General features: G+C 38.0%; 1 protein-coding gene across 1 annotated transcript in view; it reads right to left on the minus strand.

The window, feature by feature from the left end:
• The window catches only part of NSMAF (neutral sphingomyelinase activation associated factor), a 57,551-nt gene that overhangs the window by 34,522 nt on the left and 1,325 nt on the right, over positions 1-21,704 (minus strand). The window contains exons 2-5 of the mRNA XM_032316917.1: positions 5,518-5,607; positions 2,453-2,531; positions 2,290-2,357; positions 2,173-2,209 (exon numbers count right to left, since the gene is read on the minus strand). Of these exons, the coding sequence (XP_032172808.1) occupies positions 2,173-2,209; positions 2,290-2,357; positions 2,453-2,531; positions 5,518-5,607 (274 nt within the window). The remainder of the gene's footprint in view (positions 1-2,172; positions 2,210-2,289; positions 2,358-2,452; positions 2,532-5,517; positions 5,608-21,704) is intronic.

Consider the following 21,704-nt stretch of genomic DNA (forward strand, 5'->3'; position numbering starts at 1 on the left):
CCCACCAGGATGCTCCCTCTCAGGGCCTCTGCAGCTCAGGGCACTGCCTGGCTCATTCGCTCAGCCTTCACACGCCGCCCTGGTGGTTCTATCCACCGCAGCACACGTGCTCCTCTTCCTCTAGCCTTCTGTCCTGTCGGCATTGTCTTCATTATAGATGTCTGCTTACTGTCTCTTCCCTGATCTCAAGGAAAAGTCCTTGGGGAGAAGGGCTTTTGGTATTTTGTTTTTCCCATAGCTTCATAACCTTAAATATATTTCCTGGATATAAAAATGCATGACAAAAACTATTATTTACACACATACACCCTTCTTTATTCTAAAATTTGGAAAGCAAATCTGGAAGCAAAACTCTCTAATACTTGGAAAACTTTATAAAACTTTCTAAAATTTGGAAAGAAAATTTGGAAGCAAAAGAAGCAAAATCCTCTAAAAGCCTAAAGGACCATAACATTATTTCTGAAACACTGTGACCACTTAAGGTAAAAAGTTGAGTTTTGGGTTTTTTTTTTTTTTTTTTTTTTTATTATATACTTAATCCAGGAAGCTGAAATAATTCTAGAAAGAGTAACTAATGACTGGTCACTCCTGGATGTGAAGCTGGTTTTGAGTTTGCCTGGCACGACACCTCTTCTAGTTAAGTTTGTAAATAAAGTAAAATGGATAATTTTTATAATGGAAACCACACTTCTAACTGAAAAAGTACTTCTTCCTTTCCAGATACGAACTTTCTAACAAGAGACCATGAAGCAGAAAAATACTTCAGAAACAACAAGAGCACAGGTACAGGCCTGAATTATTAATAATTGTGTTCTGCTCCCCCCACCCCCACAACCCAGAGTAGCAGATGGCTACAAGCATTTGCCTCTATGCCGGTTAAAACAACATGAAGTCAAAGATAGGCTGTGAAATGCTTTCTTCCTTAAGATTCATTGACCTGTGGAAGGCAGACCTAGAAAACTACCTAATGTGGTATCTCCCAACTTTTTAAAAATATTTTTCAAGATACGTTAAAAAGTGCTCCATGAAAAGAAGAGGTAAGTGGTCCAAAAACCACTGGGAGCACCTCTGCCCCCAGCCTTCTGCCTCCCTGAGACCCTCACGGCGCTTCCTCTAGACCCTCTCTCTGTTTGCTGAGGCACTGAGTCAGGTCCTGAAGTAGAGAAAGCCATATCTTTGCTTCCCACAGCTTCTCCTACACTTACCTGAGCACGGAAGGATGTTCCTTAGAACACTTCATGGAACTAGGGCTCTGGACATAGTTGGGGCAACATGATCTCTAACCCTCTCACCTTAGAGATGAACAAGGTAAAAATCCAGAGCAAAAAGCACGAGAGAGAGTCCCTCCACTCCCATCTTATTTGTAAGTTAAGAAAAAAACAAAACTAAACTAAAATAGATGAACTACATGTATGACAGGAGAAAAACCGTGTTTTTTCTCTGTGTTGCTGGTATTAAGCATGATACTGGAAACATATATGTATGCCGAATAAATTTGGGATGAGAAAAGGTCAGGACCCCAAGCCTCCTAACTTGTACGAGATGGCACATCCTGAGTTGGGGCCTCGGTTGTCACCAGCAGTCACCCTGAGATCCCCCTCAGGGCTGTGCTGCTGGCCTCCCACCTTCTGAATGGCTCAGAGGTTGCAGGAGAGACCGCAGTGCTTCCAGCTCAACCCCCACACTCTGGCAGGACTCCTGAGGATAAAGCCATAAACCTGTAGGCATCACAAAACTTTATGAACATTAAAGATCTTGGGGCACCTGGTGGCTCAGTCAGTTAAGTGTCTCCCTTCAGCTCAGGTCATGATCCCAGGATCCTGGGACCAGGTCCCGCATTGGGCTCCCTGCTTAGTGGGGAGCCTGCTTCTACCTCTGTCTGCTGCTCCCTCTGCTTGAGCTACTCTAACTCTCTCAAATAAATAAAATCTTAAAGAAAAAAACAAACGCAAATATTAAGGATCTCATAGTTTTAAATAAACTATATTTAAAAAAATATAGTTCTCAATGGTTCAATCTTAAAAACATGTAAACATCTATGCCAACAGTCTTCACCTGAGATTTTGACAAATAATGTCAGTGCTAAAGAAAAAAAAAAAGTGTGTGTGTGTCTGTGTCTATGTGCCTGCTTTCACTCAGGTTAGGAAAAAATATTTACTATGTGTTTCTTACCTGACTGAAAATGAGTGAAATCTCCCCGGATTTTGCCCTACAATGCAGACAAAAGTTATTAATATATAAACTTATTTTGGTAGAAGTAAAATTAAACAGTTAGTGACAATGACATACTTTGCAAAGTGTCTATTGGATCCATTTTCTCCATGTTTTCCTATTTTTATGCAATCTCTCAAAGGAATCTGGATAAAATTGAGAGAAATATTACAAAAATAAGCAAGGATAAAATATACACAAAAAGTAGGAATGTCTCTATTCAAATTTAAAATGCATTTACCTTAATGATGGGCTGGGATATTACATCTGGTTCAAAAATAACTGATTTTGAACATATTTTTAAGGAGCCTCTGATTTTCCTAGGGATCAAAGTACAAAGGATTATTATTAATGAACACAATGAAAGTCAAAAAAGAATCATAATATATTTTAACTAGAAAGTAGATAACTAAAGCATTAACTGAAAGAACAACAATATAATTATTTTAATTACATTGACCCCAGGCCGATGGTTTGCCAACCCAATTCTGTTATTCATTAGGAATTGAAATTTTTATCATTCCTTCTGTTTATTATCCAGAATTCATCGACAAAGAACAACTTTACTATATATATATATATATATATATATATATATATGAATGATCTGGAGTACAGTATTTATCTATGATTTGAAGTACAATTTGTACAAAGAAAGCAGAAAAAATAGCTTGATTCTTTATCTCCCATTCATCAAGTTTTAGAATAATGAGTTGGTGTCCTAGGAGTCCTGCCAGGTAATATAAACATCTCATGAACTTGTGGATTCTAATGATTCAGACACATTTCCAACACTACAGGCATTGCTCTTTTTTGGTGTTCAGTTTGTCCCACTTATTGCCTAATTTTTCCAGTGGGCTCTTGTGCCCTTTTCATTCAATGTGCAGTAGTTTCTGACACCTCCCTTACTTGCCAGTAGGACAAGACGTGCCAGGCTCACCTTGCACCCTTCCTGCCCCAGACTAGATTCAGCAACTTCTCAAACAGCCCTCATTCGTTTTTTGTGGGAAGTGGTACTGATAGCACAGTCTCAGTGCTCATGGCTACCAGCTTGTTTCTAGGCCTTTCCAGAGGGGAGAGCTAGAAAATACTTTCTTTTATTTTTATTTTTTTAAAAGATTTTATTTATTTATTTGGCAGACAGAGATCACAAGTAGGCAGAGAGGCAGGCAGAGAGAGAGGGGGAAGCAGGTTCCCTGCTGAGCAGAGAGCCTAATGTGGGGCTCGATCCCAGGACCCTGGGATCATGACCCGAGCTGAAGGCAGAGGCTTTAACCCACTGAGCCACTCAGGTGCCCCGAAAATACTTTCTTTTAAAAGAAAAGTATATGAACCCATACAAACATTTTCAATTCAAATGTAACATTAGGTTTTTAATTTAACTCCTTTACGATTAGATTTGTAGGTCTTTCATCCTGAAAGTCCTGTCTTTGCATAGACATATTACTCATTTGCTTCATTTAACTATATAAATCTATGTGCACATGTGAATAAACCAGTTTCAAAATAATAATACCCAAATTACTAATAACAATATTATAACTAAAACATTTACAACCTCTTCTTGCAATTCTTTTTCAGCTTAGGCCATATCTCACCAGACATAAATTACTATGTTGTGAAGCTGATTACAATAATTCTCTGTGGTTAACCTTCCAACATACATATAGTTAAGTTCACTTGTTTCATTTTCTCTTTGATTTTATAAGATTTACTGTTTCTTCTGAAATGTTAAGTCTATATTAAAATATATGTAAAATATTTCTACAGTTCCAAAGGCAAAATTATAAAATAAGGAACAGTCAGAGATGTCTAGTTGTCATTTTATATTATTTCCCCATCGATCCTTCTGTGTACATAATCACTTTCATTAGCTTTTAGTTTATGTTTTTTAAATATATAATTTAAAATGTTTTCAATTTTTAAAAGTATAACCAAAAAATTATTCTTCTCCCTTCATAATTATGTGAAAGCTAGCATGCAATCCACAGTACTCTGCCTCTTATTTTTCACATAGAATATATGCTGGAGATCACTCCAAGCACTACACAGACCTGCTTCATTCCTTTGTTACAGCTGCATAGTACTCCATTATGAGGACATTCCATTGTTTATTCAATCAGTCCCCTACTGGATTATTTTCAGTATTCTACAATTACAAGTAGTGCTATGATAAATAACCTTGTACATATTTACATTTCTATATTTCCCATGGCAAGATAGTGAGATAGTTCCCTACAAGTAGACTTGCTAGATCAATAGGTAAATGCACATGCAATGTTGCTAGATATCACCGAATTCACTTCCATGGGTCGTACCACTGAACTCCATTAATAACTTAAAAATTATAAAAACAGGTTTTGGGTTGCTAGCTTATATTTGTGTTTTAATAATAAATAAATGCACTTAATTTTAAGCAAGATGTTTTATGGTATACAGCAGAGGAGTACTGGGAGGAAAAACAGAGGTATGGAATTAGGGAGAAGAATATGAGCAAAATTCCAGAAGAAAGCAAGGTGCTGATCTCAAGGAACAAGAATTGTCTAATTTGACTGCTAAGGAAACGACATGCCATAAGTTCCCTAACAAAAAGCTAAGTAATTCTCACTTTAGGTTGTATTTAAACAAATACCACATGGCTGTGGTGGTCCTTTCAAGATAAAAGCTGAGGAACACTAAAAATTATAGAGTTTATCTAATATCAAAGTGTGATCAAGTTATGACCTACAGTTAAGGGACATCCCCAAAGGAAATCATTGGCAGATACAAATTTGTGGGAACAATTCTGATCTTAGTTAATTCCAAGTTGGCATTTTAAACTAAATACTTCATTACACGTTATAGTACACAGCTTTCAAAAAGTATGGCAAAAGAAACCAAATGTGTTTCTATAGCAATACACAGTAATGAATACAATATAGAGAAAATTGACTTTGCTTCCAGTTCAAATCAAATTATTCATTTTGAAAGTACTGATTTTTATGCGACTCTGGTGTTTTATGATTATGACTTTATAACACCATAACCCAAATAATTGAGAGTGTAAGTACAAAAGTGATACAAGAAAAAAGAGCTGGAATGAATCAGTCCTGTCTAGCTGAGTTAGACATTCACATTAGAGGAATTCGTACACACTGCTTCTCAGCTTTAGAAAATATCTGAAGTTATAGCAACAACTTTGAAGTCCTCCTTTCTCGTTACTCTCCCAGTACAAAAGGGGGACAAATCTATATGACCATACATTTCATTTTTAAAATATCAGACAAGGGAAATGTCTGTTCACAGAGATTCAAACATCTTCCTTACCTTTCATACTGACCGCCTTTGTTCTGAATATGATTAGCTGTGTGTTGTTCAAAGTAATATTCCTCCAAGTTAAGTAGGAGCAAGGAAAATCTAAATTTGGAAAAACCAGAACAAAATAAAACCTCGTGTTTATTTTTTTAAGCACAAGAAAGCAGAATATTTAAAGCATCTGTTCCCGAAGTGATTATTCATTAAATTATCAAATACCTATAGGTGTGTATTATATATTAGATGCTGTCCTCTATTCAGTGGGAGAAAGCAACAGACAGATTTGCCTAGCAGAGCAAAGATACAATAAATAAAATTACTTACAGATGGATTTTTAAAATTCCTTTAAGAGAAACCCCAGATTTTATGAAATAAAACTTATTCTCGTCTGATCCAACCCTGGAGCTTTCCAACCTTTGGAGTTTTCATCCTTTGTTTCTGCTGGCTGGCCACTAGACTTCCCTACCTCCCCTTCCAGGCTGTACACCCCTCCTGGTCTAGTGTTCTGCCTCATGGTTAGTTACACTTTTCCTGCTATTTCCACAAGATCATATGCCTCTGAGTGGTAGATCTCTAGATATTTCCCTGTAATAACAAGTCTAATGCTTTGGTATTGAACAAATAAATAAATTGAACAGAATAGGATTAAAATATAGTTCCTTTTAAAATTTAATGTGTTTTAAACTTTCTTTTTCTATTTAAAGATCTTATTTATTTATTTGAGAGAAAGAGAGCACAAGCAGAGGAAGCAGCAGGCAGAGGGAGAGGGAGAAGCAGACTCCCCGCTGAGCAGCGAGTCCAGCTACTAATAAGCGGCTCTATCATAGGACCCTGGGATCATGACATGAGCTGAAGGCAGATGCTCAACAGACTGAGGCGCCCAAGTGTCTTAAACTCTTAAAAACAAAATAAAGTAGCACCTGGGTGGCTCAGTGGGTTAAAGCCTCTGCCTTCGGCTCAGGTCATGATCCCAGGATCCTGGGATCAGCCCCGCATCGGAATCTCTGCTCAGCAGGGAGCCTGCTTCCTTCTCTCTCTCTGCCTGTCTCTCTGCCTATTTGTGATCTCCATCTGTCAAATAAATAAATAAAATCTTAAACACACACACACACACACAACCAAAATAAGGTAATAAGAAAAGGTATTAATTCAGTTGTATGGCCACAGAAACAAGTATGTGGCAAATAACTGGAAACAAGTGTTTTCATTCAGGAAACCAGTGGCATCCAGAGTTCCAGGAAAAGCTCTCAGGGAGAGTGTGGGACTGGAATTCTGCTGTGTTAGGGACAGGGTCTCCAATAAACATAGCAGATTGAGCATGTGTGTCTATTTCTGTTACCTCCAGAAGAACCACTAAAATTTGAGTAAATGAAAATATTTTTTAAAAAACCACAGACTAAAGAAAATTGAAGAGTCACAGAGGAAGATGAGAGCAACAAATTTGTGAGAAAAGGAAAACAGATGGGAGGAATCAGCAGCAATCAGAAATCAGAACAGCACACACCTCCAGTGGGAGGTACCTATCAGGAGAAAACCAACTTAAATCATAGGACTTCCAAAAAGTCCCCAAATCGAAGATATTAGGTACAAAGAAGCCCCATGGAGAGCAAGGCTATGGAGTAAAAAGTAGGAAGACATAACCATTCCAAGTAACAGTTTGATAGACTATTATTAGAAAACACAAAATATCTGTAAAGACCCATGGATAGGAATATTTGAAAGAGTCAGGTCTTTACAGCATGATCCCATACTGAAGCCCAACAGAAAAGGCCTGCCCACAGTGACACAGAATTACATATTTCACACTTAAAGAAGAATGGATAACCCAAGATCACCAGCCTCTATTATGAAAGAACTAGACCAAAACAAGCAGGACACAACTTGAAGTTCTCGAGAACTTCTCTCTAGAGAACAGGAGGTCAAAAGCCTATAATAAATATCCTTACAAAGAAGAATCTATATTCATGGAATAAGAAGACATTGCTCATTACAAAGAAAGCTGAGCCAAAAGAAAAATAACTCGTAAAGACTAATGACAGCAGGAACCAGCTTTACCATCCTACTAGGTAACTTTTTATTAGCCTATTTATGTCTTTAAGTCCATGAACAAGAATTAATCACGGGCTAAAATGCCAGAGCTCAAAGTAAAATGCTCACTATTAATACTTATTCTGAATTTCAATACAATCACAAGAGTTAGGATTGCTAGAACAATCCTTTGATGCATCGGATAATTTCCATGAAGGTTTAACTCAGAGAGATCCTTTTTAATTACCTTGACCCTTATTTTTAGGTCATGCCTTAATGACCTGAGCTGGAGCTATTTAACCCTATCTTCCCACTCCTCCTCTTAGAGAGAAGGTAAAAGAAAATAAGTATCTTTAATAAGACAATGGCATAATTTTATTTCTATGAAGCACAGGTAGCCTTCATAGACAACCAGCTCTTCCACATAATTAATAAAATAAAGTCCTATTCCTTGCAATAGCATGAGTGGATCTAGAGGGTATTAAGCTAAGTTAAATAAATCAGAGAAAGACAAATACATATGATTTAATTCATATGTGGAATTTAAGAAACAAATGAATAAAGAAAAAAAGAGACCAAAAAAAAAAAAGATTCATCTACAGAAAACTGGTGGTTGCCAGAGGACAGGTGGGTGGGGAGATGGCTGAAACAGGTGAAGGGTTTAGGAGTACGCTTGGGATGAGCACTGAGTAATGTACAGGATTGTTGAATCATTATTTTATACACTGAAACTGATATAATGCTCGATGTTAATGATACTTGAATTAAAAATAAGTTTTTTAAAAAGTAAAAAATATGCAATCCTATTATATATAATAGTATATTAATAATTTTATTTAGACATATCAATTATATATTTAAAAAATAAAAATATATTCCTATTATTATACATTATATATTACATATATAACATTACAATATATTATTATTAAGTGTCCATACTACCCAAAGTGATCTGCAGATTCAGTGGAATCCCTCTCAAAATATCAATGGCATTTAATATAGAAATAGAAAAAAAAAATCCTAAAATTCATATGAAATTGAATAGCTAAAACGATTAAGAAAGAAAAACAAAGTTGGCAGCCTCACAGTTCCTGATTTCAAAACATATTTCAAAGCTACAGTAATCGACACAAAATCAAAATCAGCAAAAAGACAGACATATACACCAATGGAACAGAAGAGAGGTCAGAAATAACCTCACATATGCTCAAATATGAGCTCTAAGGCCACACAATAAGAAAAGGACAATCTCTTCAAAAAATGGTGCTGGGAAAACTGGATTTCCACATGCAAAAGAATGAAGTTGGGCCCTTACTTTAAGACCACATACAAAAATTAATTCAAAATGGATTAAAGACTTAAATGCAAGACTTGAAAGTATGAAACTCCAGAAGACGACTTGATGGAAAGCTTCACGACACTGTGTTTGGCAATGATTTTTTGGACAGGACACCAAAACACAGGCAACAAAAGCAAAAATAAAAGTGACCACATCGGGGCACCTGGGTGGCTCAGTGGATTAAGCCGCTGCCTTTGGCTTGGGTCATGATCTCGGGATCCTGGGATCGAGTCCCGCATCAGGCTCTCTGCTCAGCAGGGAGCCTGCTTCCCTCTATCTCCCTCTCTGCCTGCCTCTCCGTCTGCTTGTGATCTCTCTCTGTCAAATAAATAAAATCAATCTTAAAAAAAAAAAAAAAGTGACCACATCAAACTTAAAAACTTCAGTGTGGCAAAGAAAACGATCAACAGAATGAGAAGACAGCCTAAATAATGGGAAAGAATATGAGCAGACCACATATCTGATGAGGAGTTACTACGCAGGATATATTAAAAAAAAAAAAAACAACCAACAACTCCTACAGCTCAACAGAAACAAAATGTAACCCAATTAAAAAAATGGACCTAAGACTTGAATTGATACTTCTCCAAAGAAGATATATAAGTGGCCAAAAAGTATTTGAAAAGATACTCAATATCACTTATCACCATGAATACTCACACCAAAACTACAAGGGGGCGATCACCTCATACCTTATTAAACAAAACAAAACAAACCTGAAAATAACAAATGTTGGTGAGGATGTGGAGAAACTGGGACTCTTGCCCACTGTTGGTAGGACTGTAAAATGGTGCAACCGCTGTGGAAAACAGTACAGAGGTTCTTTCAAAAATTAAAAATACAACTACCACACAAGCCACAGGCCCACTTCTGGGTATTCATCCAAAAGAAGTGAAAACAGGATCTCAAAAGAGGTATTTGCATCACCGTGCTCAGGGCAGCATTATTTATGATAGCCAGGAGGGGGAAGCAACCTAAACGTCCATCACCGATGAATGGCTAAAGAAAATGTGGTATAGTCATATGTGGAATAGTCATATATGACTATAGTCACATAGTCATATGGTGGAATATTATCCAGCTTTAAAAAAAGAAGGAAGTCCTGGGCACCTGGGTGACTCAGTGGGTTGGTTAAAGCCTCTGCCTTCGGCTCAGGTCATGGTCCCAGGGTCTCTGCTCAGCAGGGAGCCCACTTCCTCCTCTCTCTCTCACTGCCTCTCTGCCTCCTTGTGATCTCTGTCTGTCAAATAAATAAATAAAATCTTTAAAAAAAAAAAAAGAAGAAGAAGGAAGTCCTGTCTCATGCTACTACACTGATGAACCATTATGCCAGTGAAATAACCTCGTTGCACTGAAACAAATACTACATAATTCCACTCACATAAAGTATCTAAAGTCATCAAACTCTTACCAAGAGAAAACAGAATGGTGGCTGCTAGGAGCTGGTCCTACGGGGAAAGCAGAGCTCCTTTTCAGGGAGTTGCTTTCAGTGGGGGGAGAGCTCGTTTTGAAAGATGAGAAAGCTCTAGAGATCTGTTGCACGACAGTGTGAGTGAACATCCACAACGTTACTGTACTACACATTTAAAAGAGGCTACGATGGTAAGCCTTCGTTATGTTTTTTTATAACAATCAAAAAATATATCAACTATTGTAGAACTGGATAATGATCTTGGCAAGTAACTTACGTCCTCCTTAATTTATCAAGACGCGTATTTTGTAAGAAATGTAAAATACAAGGTAAACAGACAGAACCAATAGTGGAATATTATTTGAAGTTAAAGGATTAAGGAATTTTTCAGAGTGTACATTTTCTTTCTACTGAAGTGTTACACCTGATTTAAAATTTTTGTATACACAAATTCTTACAATAAAGTTTCATGGCATTTTGCACGATGATTTTCAAACCACATCCTCAGGAGGAAAAGGTTCTGAGAAATCCCTATTTTTTAAAAAAAATTTATTTATTTATTTGACAGACAGAGATCACAAGTAGACAGAGAGGCATGCAGAGAGAGAGGAAGGGAAACAGGCTCCCTGCTGAGCAGAGAGACCTATGCGGGACTCGATCGCAGGACCCTGAGATCGTGACCTGAGCCAAAGGCAGCGGCTTAACCCACTGAGCCACCCAGGCGCCTGAAAAATCACTTTTTAAATGTTTTCTTTAGGAGACTCTTGGCCCTGCTCCTGGGAACTCCTTAGCTTAATTCGTCTTGTCTTTACAGAGCTGTGGTGGGCTCTTCGGATTCCTCTTTGATAAATTTACTCATTCAGCACCTTAACTTTCCTGAAAAGATGCTGCCACATCCTCATGTCAGAAACAAGTTCACTCAAGGTGGCCCTCAGAGTAACCCTGCATCTGTGCCCATACTCACCCATCACCCAACACTCTACTGATGAACAGTATTTATAATGGATCCAGAAGACTCGGCTAGTCCATCCTTTCTCTGGATTGGAGAGGTGGCGCTGTGTTGAGGAGAACTGTTATGTGCTCAGTGGGAGAAAATGGCCCAACGCCGTGGTGATGTGTGCAGGGACAGGCATGGGAAAAGCCCGAGAGCCCAGCATTTGCCACCTCTACTCTAGATCCCCTACCACTATCCTCAGGTCATACTAGACTCTAGGGACCCTACCACTTAGAGAATTGGTGTAACCAAAGTGGGCATTTTTTGTGAGCTTCTTAAAATGGCTCTGAAATAAAGACATTAAGGAAATGCTGAATGGACAAGGGTGAGAACACAGTGCTGTGACTCAACGTGAAAATGTTCCCCTCATAATACATTTGACAGGAACCTCTGAATACAGTCATTCAGACACATAGTATCCCGCCTACCTATGTTAACATTAATTTCTCCTTTCTCAATTCCACTATTAAGACATAAACAGCAACAACAACAACTGACCCTTATTCTCTGACAAAGTTGTGATGAATTAAGCTGCTGTGTTTTCCTGACTTACCAGCCAGAATTCTGTCAAGAGATTAGCATGACATGACTTTATAGTGGATTCACGCTGTAGCCTGGTGGCAACAACTTCCTCTTCTAGTGATTTATAAATAACCTGTCTGAGCTAGAGTTAGCACTGAACTGACTTATGCTCATATGTTCTTTCTCCACCTTTCCAAGCTCTTGGATCACTGAACGATTCTGTGGTCCCAAACTCAAATTCTCCCAGCAGCTTGGAGGTAGCACACATCTTAGGACCGCTGATCCTGTCATTTCCAGTCTGAAGGTCAGTAGCATTAACAGAGTACAAAACCCACTTCCTCTGTTATACATCAACTTTCCACTACCGGCCAGGGCCCGAGGCAGCAAGCTGCTTTTAAATTCAACTTCAGGAAATTAAAACAAACAAACAAACAAACTTTTTTTTTTAATCTGTAGCATTTTTAAAGCCACGGCTCACTGGGGCTTCAACTTTCTTGATGCTAATTGTGCAGGTCTGTGCTTCCTCTTCATCTGTCCGTGGCTTTTGTTCTTCCAGCTTTACACTTAAAAAAAAATTATAAGCTCAGAGGAACACTGCCTGTATGACCATGCTAGGTTTAACTGCTTGTCTCATTTTCTATGACTCTTCGCCAAGGACCATTTGGCTTGGACGTTCTGAATTTTCAGTTTCAAAACTTAAGGGATCAATATCCATTCCAGAGCTGCCCAGTAATAACAGCTATCTCTTTTTTTTCCCCTTGTAACTTTCATTATCCGGCTTCTAAAAAATCTACTTCTGTGTTAAGACAGAATCTAGCTTGATCCCCCTCCCGGGGCTTCAGTGACAAATAACTGGATATGGATAGCTTTTCCTGAGTTACCAGCACTACTACTTAATTAGTTTCTTTTTAATATTCAGAATTTTGCAAAGTTCTCAAGTTCTCTGCCTTAAAATAGATCAAAATTTCAACAAGGGAACTCAAGAAACGGTAATTCTATCTCACTAGGCATTGACTAAGTAAGGTCTCTCGTCACTTTCTGTGTTGCTATTTCCTGTTTTCAATCTACATCAGGTACATACCCGCCATTTTTTCTACTCACTTAGGTGGCCTGTAACAAAGGAATGCAATTATCTCTGATCCTCTTTCTAGAAAGTTCCCTAGGGTTCCCCCCTCTATTCAAAGATTCCCTGGCAGTTGTACTCCTTGACATTCAGGGCCTCACCTTCTGTCATGTCATTCCTTTTGAGCAGGTTTGTATCTTTTCAGCACTAGATTCTTTTTAAAAGATTTTATTTATTTATTTTTGAGAGACAAAGAGAGTGAGGGCGCGTGAGCATGAGCATGGGAGAGAGGCCAAAGGAGAAGCAGACTCCCCACTGAGCAGGGAGTGGGATACAGGACTCAGTGTACAGACCCTGGGATCATGACCTCAGCCAAAGGCAGACGCTTAACCTTCTGAGCCACCCAGGAGTCCCTAGGTTCCAATCTTGAGTCCCCATCCTAATAAGCTTCAATAACATCTAAGACACACACTAATCCTCTTCTGTAATAAAATGTAACTCATTTTATTATTCATGTTATACATACTCACATAGAGACATCTGAGTGACTGAATGTTATTTCTAGGTACAGAACTAATTGTTTTCTCATGTAAATTACTGCCTCCTCTTTCCACTGGAGTTGCATCTCATCTTCTACCTGTTGTCCTCCAGTGTAACCAATATCACCATTTCCTCTGGCCTTGTGATCCTCTCCTTTGGGGCTAAGTTTAAAATCTACCACTTGGCCAGACTCTAGGAAATTACATTCTCCTCTGACTATGTAAACTGTAGTTTCTTCCTGGACAAGATGGTTCAGATATCGAAATCCCTTTCATTGACACCATCCCTAAGGCCAGTCATCTCTACTTTCAAGTCTCAACTATCTTTGAGAACAAATAGCAAAAAGATCATGTATGCTTTCAAAATCTTTCAATTTACTCATCAAGAGTCATAGTCCGAGGGAGGATACGCCACTAGTCTTTTCTAAAGTATGGAGAAGATAAACATGGAAGCGTAGTTCAAAGGAGCCAAAAAAAAAAAAAAAAAAAGAGAGAGAGAGAGAGAGAAATGCTTAATTACTGTTATCCGGAAAGTGCTTCTCAGATGTGAATGTGTATACAACATGCGGGGATCACATCAAAATGCAGATTCTGATGGAGCACATCTAGGGTGCAGCCCAAGGTTGTGCATTTTCTCTCTTTTTTAAAAAGATTTTATTGATTTGTCAGAGAGAAAGTGCACAAGCAGGGGGAGTGGCAGGATCCCCGCTGAGCAGGGAGCCCTATGCAGGGCTCGATCCCAGGACCCTGAGATCACGACCTGAGCCAAAGGCAGAAGCTTAACTGACTGAGCCACCCAGACACCCAGACTGTGCATTTTCTAACAAGCTCCAAGACAATGGTGAGGCTGCAGGCCCATGGTGAGAATAATAAGGTTCTAACTCATATCCACATAAACCAGGCTTCCAGCATTCCTCAATCATTCTAAATTTCTGAGATACCATAAAAATAAGTATTGTCCGAATATCTAAAACAGAAGCCACACATATGGTGGCACCAGGGATGGCCTTGGATCAGATAACATCTGTTCTGGTCTTAGTTCAACTGTGACTTGGCTATTAGACTTTTAGTCCAATCACTTTATCTATTTAGGCCTCAACTATAAAATTGAAGCGAGAGAGACAAATTAGATGAACTTGAAAGTCTCTTATTAACCAGTGGATTTATAGATACACTAAATAAATCCAGGCTTACACAAATCAGCAGGAATCCCATTTCAAACATTAATAGCAGATTACATGTCCAGAACAACAATCTCACTACAGGTACAGAGCCTCTAAAATTGTTAGATAAAATTGTTAGTTATACGTACTCACATAGAGACATCTGAGTGACTGAATGTTATTTCTAGGTACAGAACTGATTGTTTTCTCATGTAAATTACTGCCTCCTCTTTCCACTGGAGTCGCATCTCATCTTCTACCTGTTGTCTTCCAGTGTAACCAATGTCACCATTTCTCTGGCCTTGTGATCCTCTCCTTTGGGGCTAAGTTTAAAATCTACCACTTGGCCAGACTCTTTTGTTTCAAATGCTTGGCTGAGGACACGGGGAAAGTGAGGGAAAGTCACAGAAGAGAGAAGTGAGCAGGTACTGGAGCAGTCTTTTCCCCTCGGGGCTTTGCCCAACTCTGAGTACTAGAGACCCTGCATTCATAGAGCCGTGTGCCCTGAGAGGATGGCGGGGGGTGGGGGAGGAAAGGGGTGCAGGAAGCAGGGCCAGAGAAAGCTACAATCCCTAGAGTCAACACCCTTGGAGTTTGGAAATAAAACCACCTACCCTCCCTTCCCTAGAGGGAGATGGTAAGCCCTGGGCTCTGGGCTGGGGGCAAAGTCAGTCTCCCTTGAGAATATGAAACCACCAGCCTGCCTTGACACACATTTGGGGCTAGAACTCACAGTACTAATGTAGCCCAGTAAAACTCAAGACAAACCAGGGTGTTTTTTTTCCTAGCATCCCAGGCAGAAATGAATGCAAACACTTTCTGGAAAAATCCAGCTGAAACCCAGGCCTGCAAGAATCCCCAAGGATAAGCTTCCAAAGAACAAGAAGCCAAAATCAAAAATCCTAAAACAAACAAGTAACAAAATTACCAAATGAGGGTCAATATAAGCAACAAACTGCTCAGTTGTATCTGTAAAAGTTACAGATAATTTATTTTCTGTATCTGATCACTTCAAGAGATAAATTTAAAGAAATAGAAGGACATCAAAATATAGCAGAGATTCTTATCAAAATGGATCAGGCAGTTATAAATGACCCAAATAGAATTAGAAATTTAAAAATAATTGAAATTAAAGCAAATGAGTGATATAGACAACAAATTAGGCCACTAGAGAAAAAAATTTTAAGTTGTAAGATGGATTTAAATAATGCAGAATGCAGCATATAAAAGTACAGTTAAATGTTAAAGAGTCTTTATGAGACATAAAAGCAATATTCTAAGAGCCAAAGGCTCGGCTCCAAATTTTCTGAAACCGTTTCAGCTTTAGGAATACCAATCAGGACAGGTAAATAAAAAGAAATTTCTACAGAGACAAACAGCAAAGCACTAAAAAGAGGAGATCTTAAAAGCATCCAGAGTCCTGCTTTTAAAAGACAGAGTCCTTACAAAGAACTGTTAGACTTAAATGCAGGCTGGTCTCCCTCAGAATGGAAAGTGGCCTTCTACAAAGCTCCACAGAAAACTGCTGTGCTTCCGAGGCAAGGGCAAACAGTCCCAGTCAAATGCAAGGCTTGGACCCCAATGTCTTAACTATGCCAGAGAACATGCTGGTGGCTCTCTAAACATGAACACAGATAAACCAAGTTTTGCCCCAATCCTGCCACATCATACAGACTCAAGTTCAAGGCTCGCCAGTCCCACTCAGGCCAGAGAAGAGACAAGGCCAATGCACAGCCAAAGATGCCGAGCTGGACAAGGCGAGCCAAGGTTCCATCACAGCATAGCTCTAGGCATCTTGGCTCCTGGGCACTTGATGAGATACAGGATTCTCCTGGAGTTTGAAGCATGACCCTGTCAGGTAGCTAAGAGCTGCACCACGGAAGGCAGAGCACACCTGTTATTGACCTTTTCTCGGAGTTTTCAAGTTGGGTTTTCTCCCACCAACAACTGCTCCAACAAGTTGGGTGCATATTCCCTGGCTAACTGTCTTGATTTGCACAATCTCCAAAATGCTGAGAAAATTACAGTTGACCCTTGAACAACATGGGTTTGAACTGTGCTGATCCACTTATATGTGAATTTTTTTCCAATAAATACACTACAGTACTGTAAATGTATTTTGTCTTCCTTATGATTTTCTTAATAACATTTTCTTTCCTCCAGCTTACTTTAAAAATACAGTATGTAATACACATAGCATACAAAATATATGCTAATTGGTTGTTTGTTATTGGAAGGCTTCCAGTAAACAGCAGGCTACTACTAGTAGTTAAGTTTTGGAGAAGTCAAAATTTATACACAGATTTCTGGCTGCACAGGGATTGGCTCCCCTAACCCCCATGTTGTTCAAGGGCCAAAAATATATATCTAGGAAAACTGATCACCAAAACAAGAACATAAGCACATGTTCAAACAGACAAAAACAGTTTATGACCATTAAGGGAACCTCTAAAAGATATTCTTCAGGAAAGAGAAAATAATTCCACAGAGAACATATGATTGTCAAGAAGGAATGCTGAACTAAGATAATGGTAAATATGCATGTAAAAATATATTAACTAGATAATTGCTATGCTTAATTTGTAGGTTTAAAATCTAGATTTTAAATCTAGATAGAAAATACTAGACAACAGAGACTATAATTTAGGATGGGACAACAGGAATTACTCCAAGGTCCTTATATTGTTAGGGAGGAGGGTTATGAGAATGATCAGTTTCAGATCTTAAGCTAAATATAATGTTAAAATTTCTAGGTAAGCTCTAGAAAAACAGAAACAGAACACACAGGTACCATAATCTCCAGGTAAAATAAAAGGGAGCAAGGGGGTCTTAATCTAAAATAAGAAAAAAATAAGACAAAACTAAAGAACAAAATTAAAAAATCCAAATATATCTGTAATATAATAAATGTAAATGGACTAAAATTAATCTGTCAAGACAAAAATTATGGGAAATGAATTATTAAAATATCCCACTATTATATTAGCCTATTAATAAGAAATATACCTAAAACTTAAGGAAAAGCAAATTGAAAAGCAAATAAATGAAAATTCCATATAATACATATATCCCAAAGAAAACTGATATAGTTATATTAATATCAGACAAAACAGAAGAAAAAAATCATTACTAGAAGAGGTCACTGTATATCAACAAAAGATTCAATTTTTTAAGAAGATAGCAATTTTAAATTTACCTAGACTTAATAACATCCTCTGAAAATATGTATAGCAAAATTTGACAGAAAAATTTGACAGTTTGCATCATGAAGAAACTCCCAATTACTGATAAGTCAATCAGAAAAAAATTCATTAAAAATGAAAGATCTAAAGGGTGCCTGGGTGGCTCAGTGGGTTAAGCCTCTGCCTTTGGCGCAGGTTATGATCCCAGGGTCCTGGGATCAAGAGCCCTGAATCTGGCTCTCTGCTCAGCTGGGAGCCTGCTTCCCCCTCTCTCTCTGCCTGCCTCTCTGCCTGCATGTCATCTCTGTCTGTCAAATAAACAAATAAAATCTTTAAAAAAAAAAAGAAAAAAGAGAAAAACAAGCAATGAATTCATTAAGTGACCATACCCAACTTTATATCACATTAAAAAATTTTTTAATGAAAATCATAGAGCAAACCTATTCAAATTTTATGGTTGTTTTCTTGTGTCTTCTTCTTCTTTTTTTTAAAGATTATTTATTTATTTATTTGACAGAGATCATAAGTAGGCAGAGAGACAGGAAGAGAGAGGGAAGCAGGCTCCCTGCTGAGCAGAGAGTACGATGCGTGGCCCGATTCCAGGACCCTGGGATCATGACCTGAGCTGAAGGCAGAGGCTTTAACCCACTGAGCCACCGAGGCACCCCTTCTTGTGTCCTCTTAAATGGTAATCATTTTGGAAGAAGCTATTTTTAGGCAGCCGTAAGTGCATAAGGTGAAGGACTAGTAATGCAGTTTGAGTAAATACAGTGTAAATTCTAAGTTAATCAAAATATCTGCAATATTTATTTCTCCTCCCACAATTTTTGTTTTGTTTTTTATTTTTTATGTGAGAAAAATAAACCGTACTTCTGAGTCAAAGTTTGGTAGATTTCCTTCAACCCTTCAGCACTCCTGACTAACTGTGGCTCTACAGTTTATTTCCATTTTCAACCCCTGGCATATCTCAATGAGATATTATAAGAACAGGATGGTCAGTCTTAGAAATAAGAGAATAAACAGGAGGATAGAAAAGCACTTTTCCCTCTCAACCAGTACTTATAGTATAATAAATAAAAAATAACATATTAAGCAGAAGATATTTAATATCAGCCAAGAAACTTAATATAAGCATAACCAAAAGAATACATACACATGGAATGTTTGAAAGCAAAGTTGAATTCTATCAAGTGCCTGTGAAACTATTAAGGAAATATGTGTGCTCAATATATAATTCATGATTACTAATGTTTTATCCTGGGATGACAGCTTACAAGCTACACCTAAGTAATTTGTTGTACAATATTATAAAGAGAAAAAGCTGACTCTCCCCCAGTAGGAGCATGCCTCAACTCTCTAAATTTCTAGTCATCCAAGAAAAAACAGCTATTCTTCCATCACACCACTTCTAAATGTAAAGATAAAAAATATTTAACTATTAGCCCACTTCTAAATCTTAAAATAGAAATATCTTAAATAGCAGCCGTTTGTAAAATATCCTTATCTGCTAATGTTTATTTCCTTATCTACATGTTTGTTATTTCCAACAATTCAAAAGAAAGCTATGTGAATTGTCTTTTGAAATTTTTTTCCATTTACCTTCATTAACACCTACACAATGAATTTTTAAAAACCAGTAAAATTAATATAGTTTCTGGCATCTGTATCTTAACCAGGATACTAGTGTACTTAACCTGAATGACCAAGTATCTTTTGTTTTCTAATACCAAACATTACCAAAGCATTTCTTTATAAACATTACTAGTAAGTGGCACCACTGTACAGTTGTTTAAGCTAGAAACCTGAGAGGACTGCCATGTTGAGCAAATGAAAATACAGGATGCCTAGTGAAATCTGAATTTCAGATAAGCTATAAAAAATTTAATATAAGTGTACCAAATATTGCATGGTACATACTTACATGAAAATATTTTTCACTATTCATCTGAAATTCAAATTTAACTGGGCATTCTGTATTTTACCTGACAGCTCTAGCTGGGATTCTTTCTCTGTTACCTTTTATATGAAATCTACCACTCCAAGACCTGTTCACTCTACCTCCCCAAAATATCGAAAACCCATCCACTTTTCTTCATTTCTTCTGCCCCCATCTGGATCTAAGCCACCAATCCAAGAAACTCCCAACCGGTCTCTCTGCTTCTACCTTTGTAGAAATACTGCTTACTCTAAATGCAGTAGCATCAGTTTAATACTAAAAGAAATAAAAGCTAACTTCAGGTTTCTGATTTCCTGGGGTCATTATGGAACTCTAAAATCTCACAAGCAGCATGAGAGGGAGACCAATGAACTCACAACTCTGAATAAGTGAGGCCTTTTGCTGGGTCAGCCCTGAAGCAGTTCCAAAGAAAGTAACAGTTCTCATGGGTATGCCTGTGCCAATGACCTTTATCAATTCTTGTGCTAATTGGTGTTTATTGCCTCAAAGGGATGACTCAGGAAAAATCTGTGTGGAAACAAAGTCGGTTTAAAATATTTCTCTCTTTCAGAGTGCATTCTAAGGTTTATAGGGACAGCATGGTTCCAACCCACACCTAATTGTGAGACAGAGTCCTTTCATCCAACTAGTATTCTGTAGAAACCTTCTGGGTAGAAGTCTGCTCCTCAGCCCAAGGTTGCAAAGCTAGAAAGCCGGGAGTTAAAAAATTGGAGCAGTCAGCAAAGAGGATTCAAATATATCGAAGCTATGCGACACCAACTTCTTCAGATTACTGATGCTCAGGAATATTGGCTGCCTGCTGACGGATGAATAAATGTTTTGGTTTTGAGAGCTACAGTTATCTCGGTGCGCTGCTAGCCTGTCACACTGTCTGACCAATAGATACACACAAAGCAGATTATACACTGAAACCCAAGAGCCGACTTTAAGATTTGTGTGACATTGCCGAGCTATATATACCAACCAAATTAAACAAAAATGACAGCTATGGAATTAACTGGCAGATCTAAAGAAAACAGGTTTCTCTCTATATCAAAGGGGCCACAGAATGGTTACAAACGACTCTTTGATCACAGAACACGATGGCAATTCAAGTGTTTCTAAGTTCTTACGATGCAAATTTGCACATCCATCTACTTAATACAGAATACCCCCAATTCTTAATGTTGTTGGTACAGAACAACGAAACTCTCTCCAGGTTCTTCCACAAAAACAGGCACTGTAAATGAAGTCAGAAGAGCCTCCACGAGTGTGAGGTACTTTATTTATTTATTTAGCATTAAAAGTAAGTCTTTCTGTGGATAAAACCTAATCATAAAACCAAAACATTCTCACAAGCCATATCCAAGATATGCTTTTTTGATACATCTTATCTTCTTCTCTACAGTGAAGAATAAAATCTTAAACTATGGATATCCTGGCCAGGCCAGTAATAGGGATTAGAAAAGGATATGAATGTTTGGACGAAACGGGTCAAGTCAATACCTATAAAATAAGTGTGGATGCTGCAAGATCACACAGACCTTAAAAGCCTACACCTGTATTTCCACATATAATCTGCTTTGTTGGTGTCCACTGCAGCCAGCCAAAGGCAGGCTGCCCCAAAACGTGCCCCTCTAGCGTATTTTTTTGAAATAAAAGTTACTTAAGAAATAGCCAGTGCAAGGTCACTCAGACCCTCCTCTGTTCCCTTGAAAGCAGGAAACAAATCTCCCTGTACTAAGAAGTAAAAAGACATCTTTACACCCGAGATAGGGACTTAGAAGCGAAGAAAGCTGCAGAAACAAACCTTGTTACTATTTTTTTTTTCTAATCTACTACCTCAGCCTAAATTCTGCTTAGAATTCCTAATTAAAGCTCCAAACATCTGTTTTCTCTACCCTGTCAATGTCTCACAAATGTATTGTCTCTTTGTCTAAAATATATACAAACTACTTGCCTTGGTCATTTCTTTAGGCCTCTATTTTAATATTGGGCCTCTGCATACATGTAATAAAA

Source organism: Mustela erminea, chromosome 16, assembly GCF_009829155.1.
Source record: "Mustela erminea isolate mMusErm1 chromosome 16, mMusErm1.Pri, whole genome shotgun sequence".
NCBI lineage: Eukaryota > Metazoa > Chordata > Mammalia > Carnivora > Mustelidae > Mustela > Mustela erminea.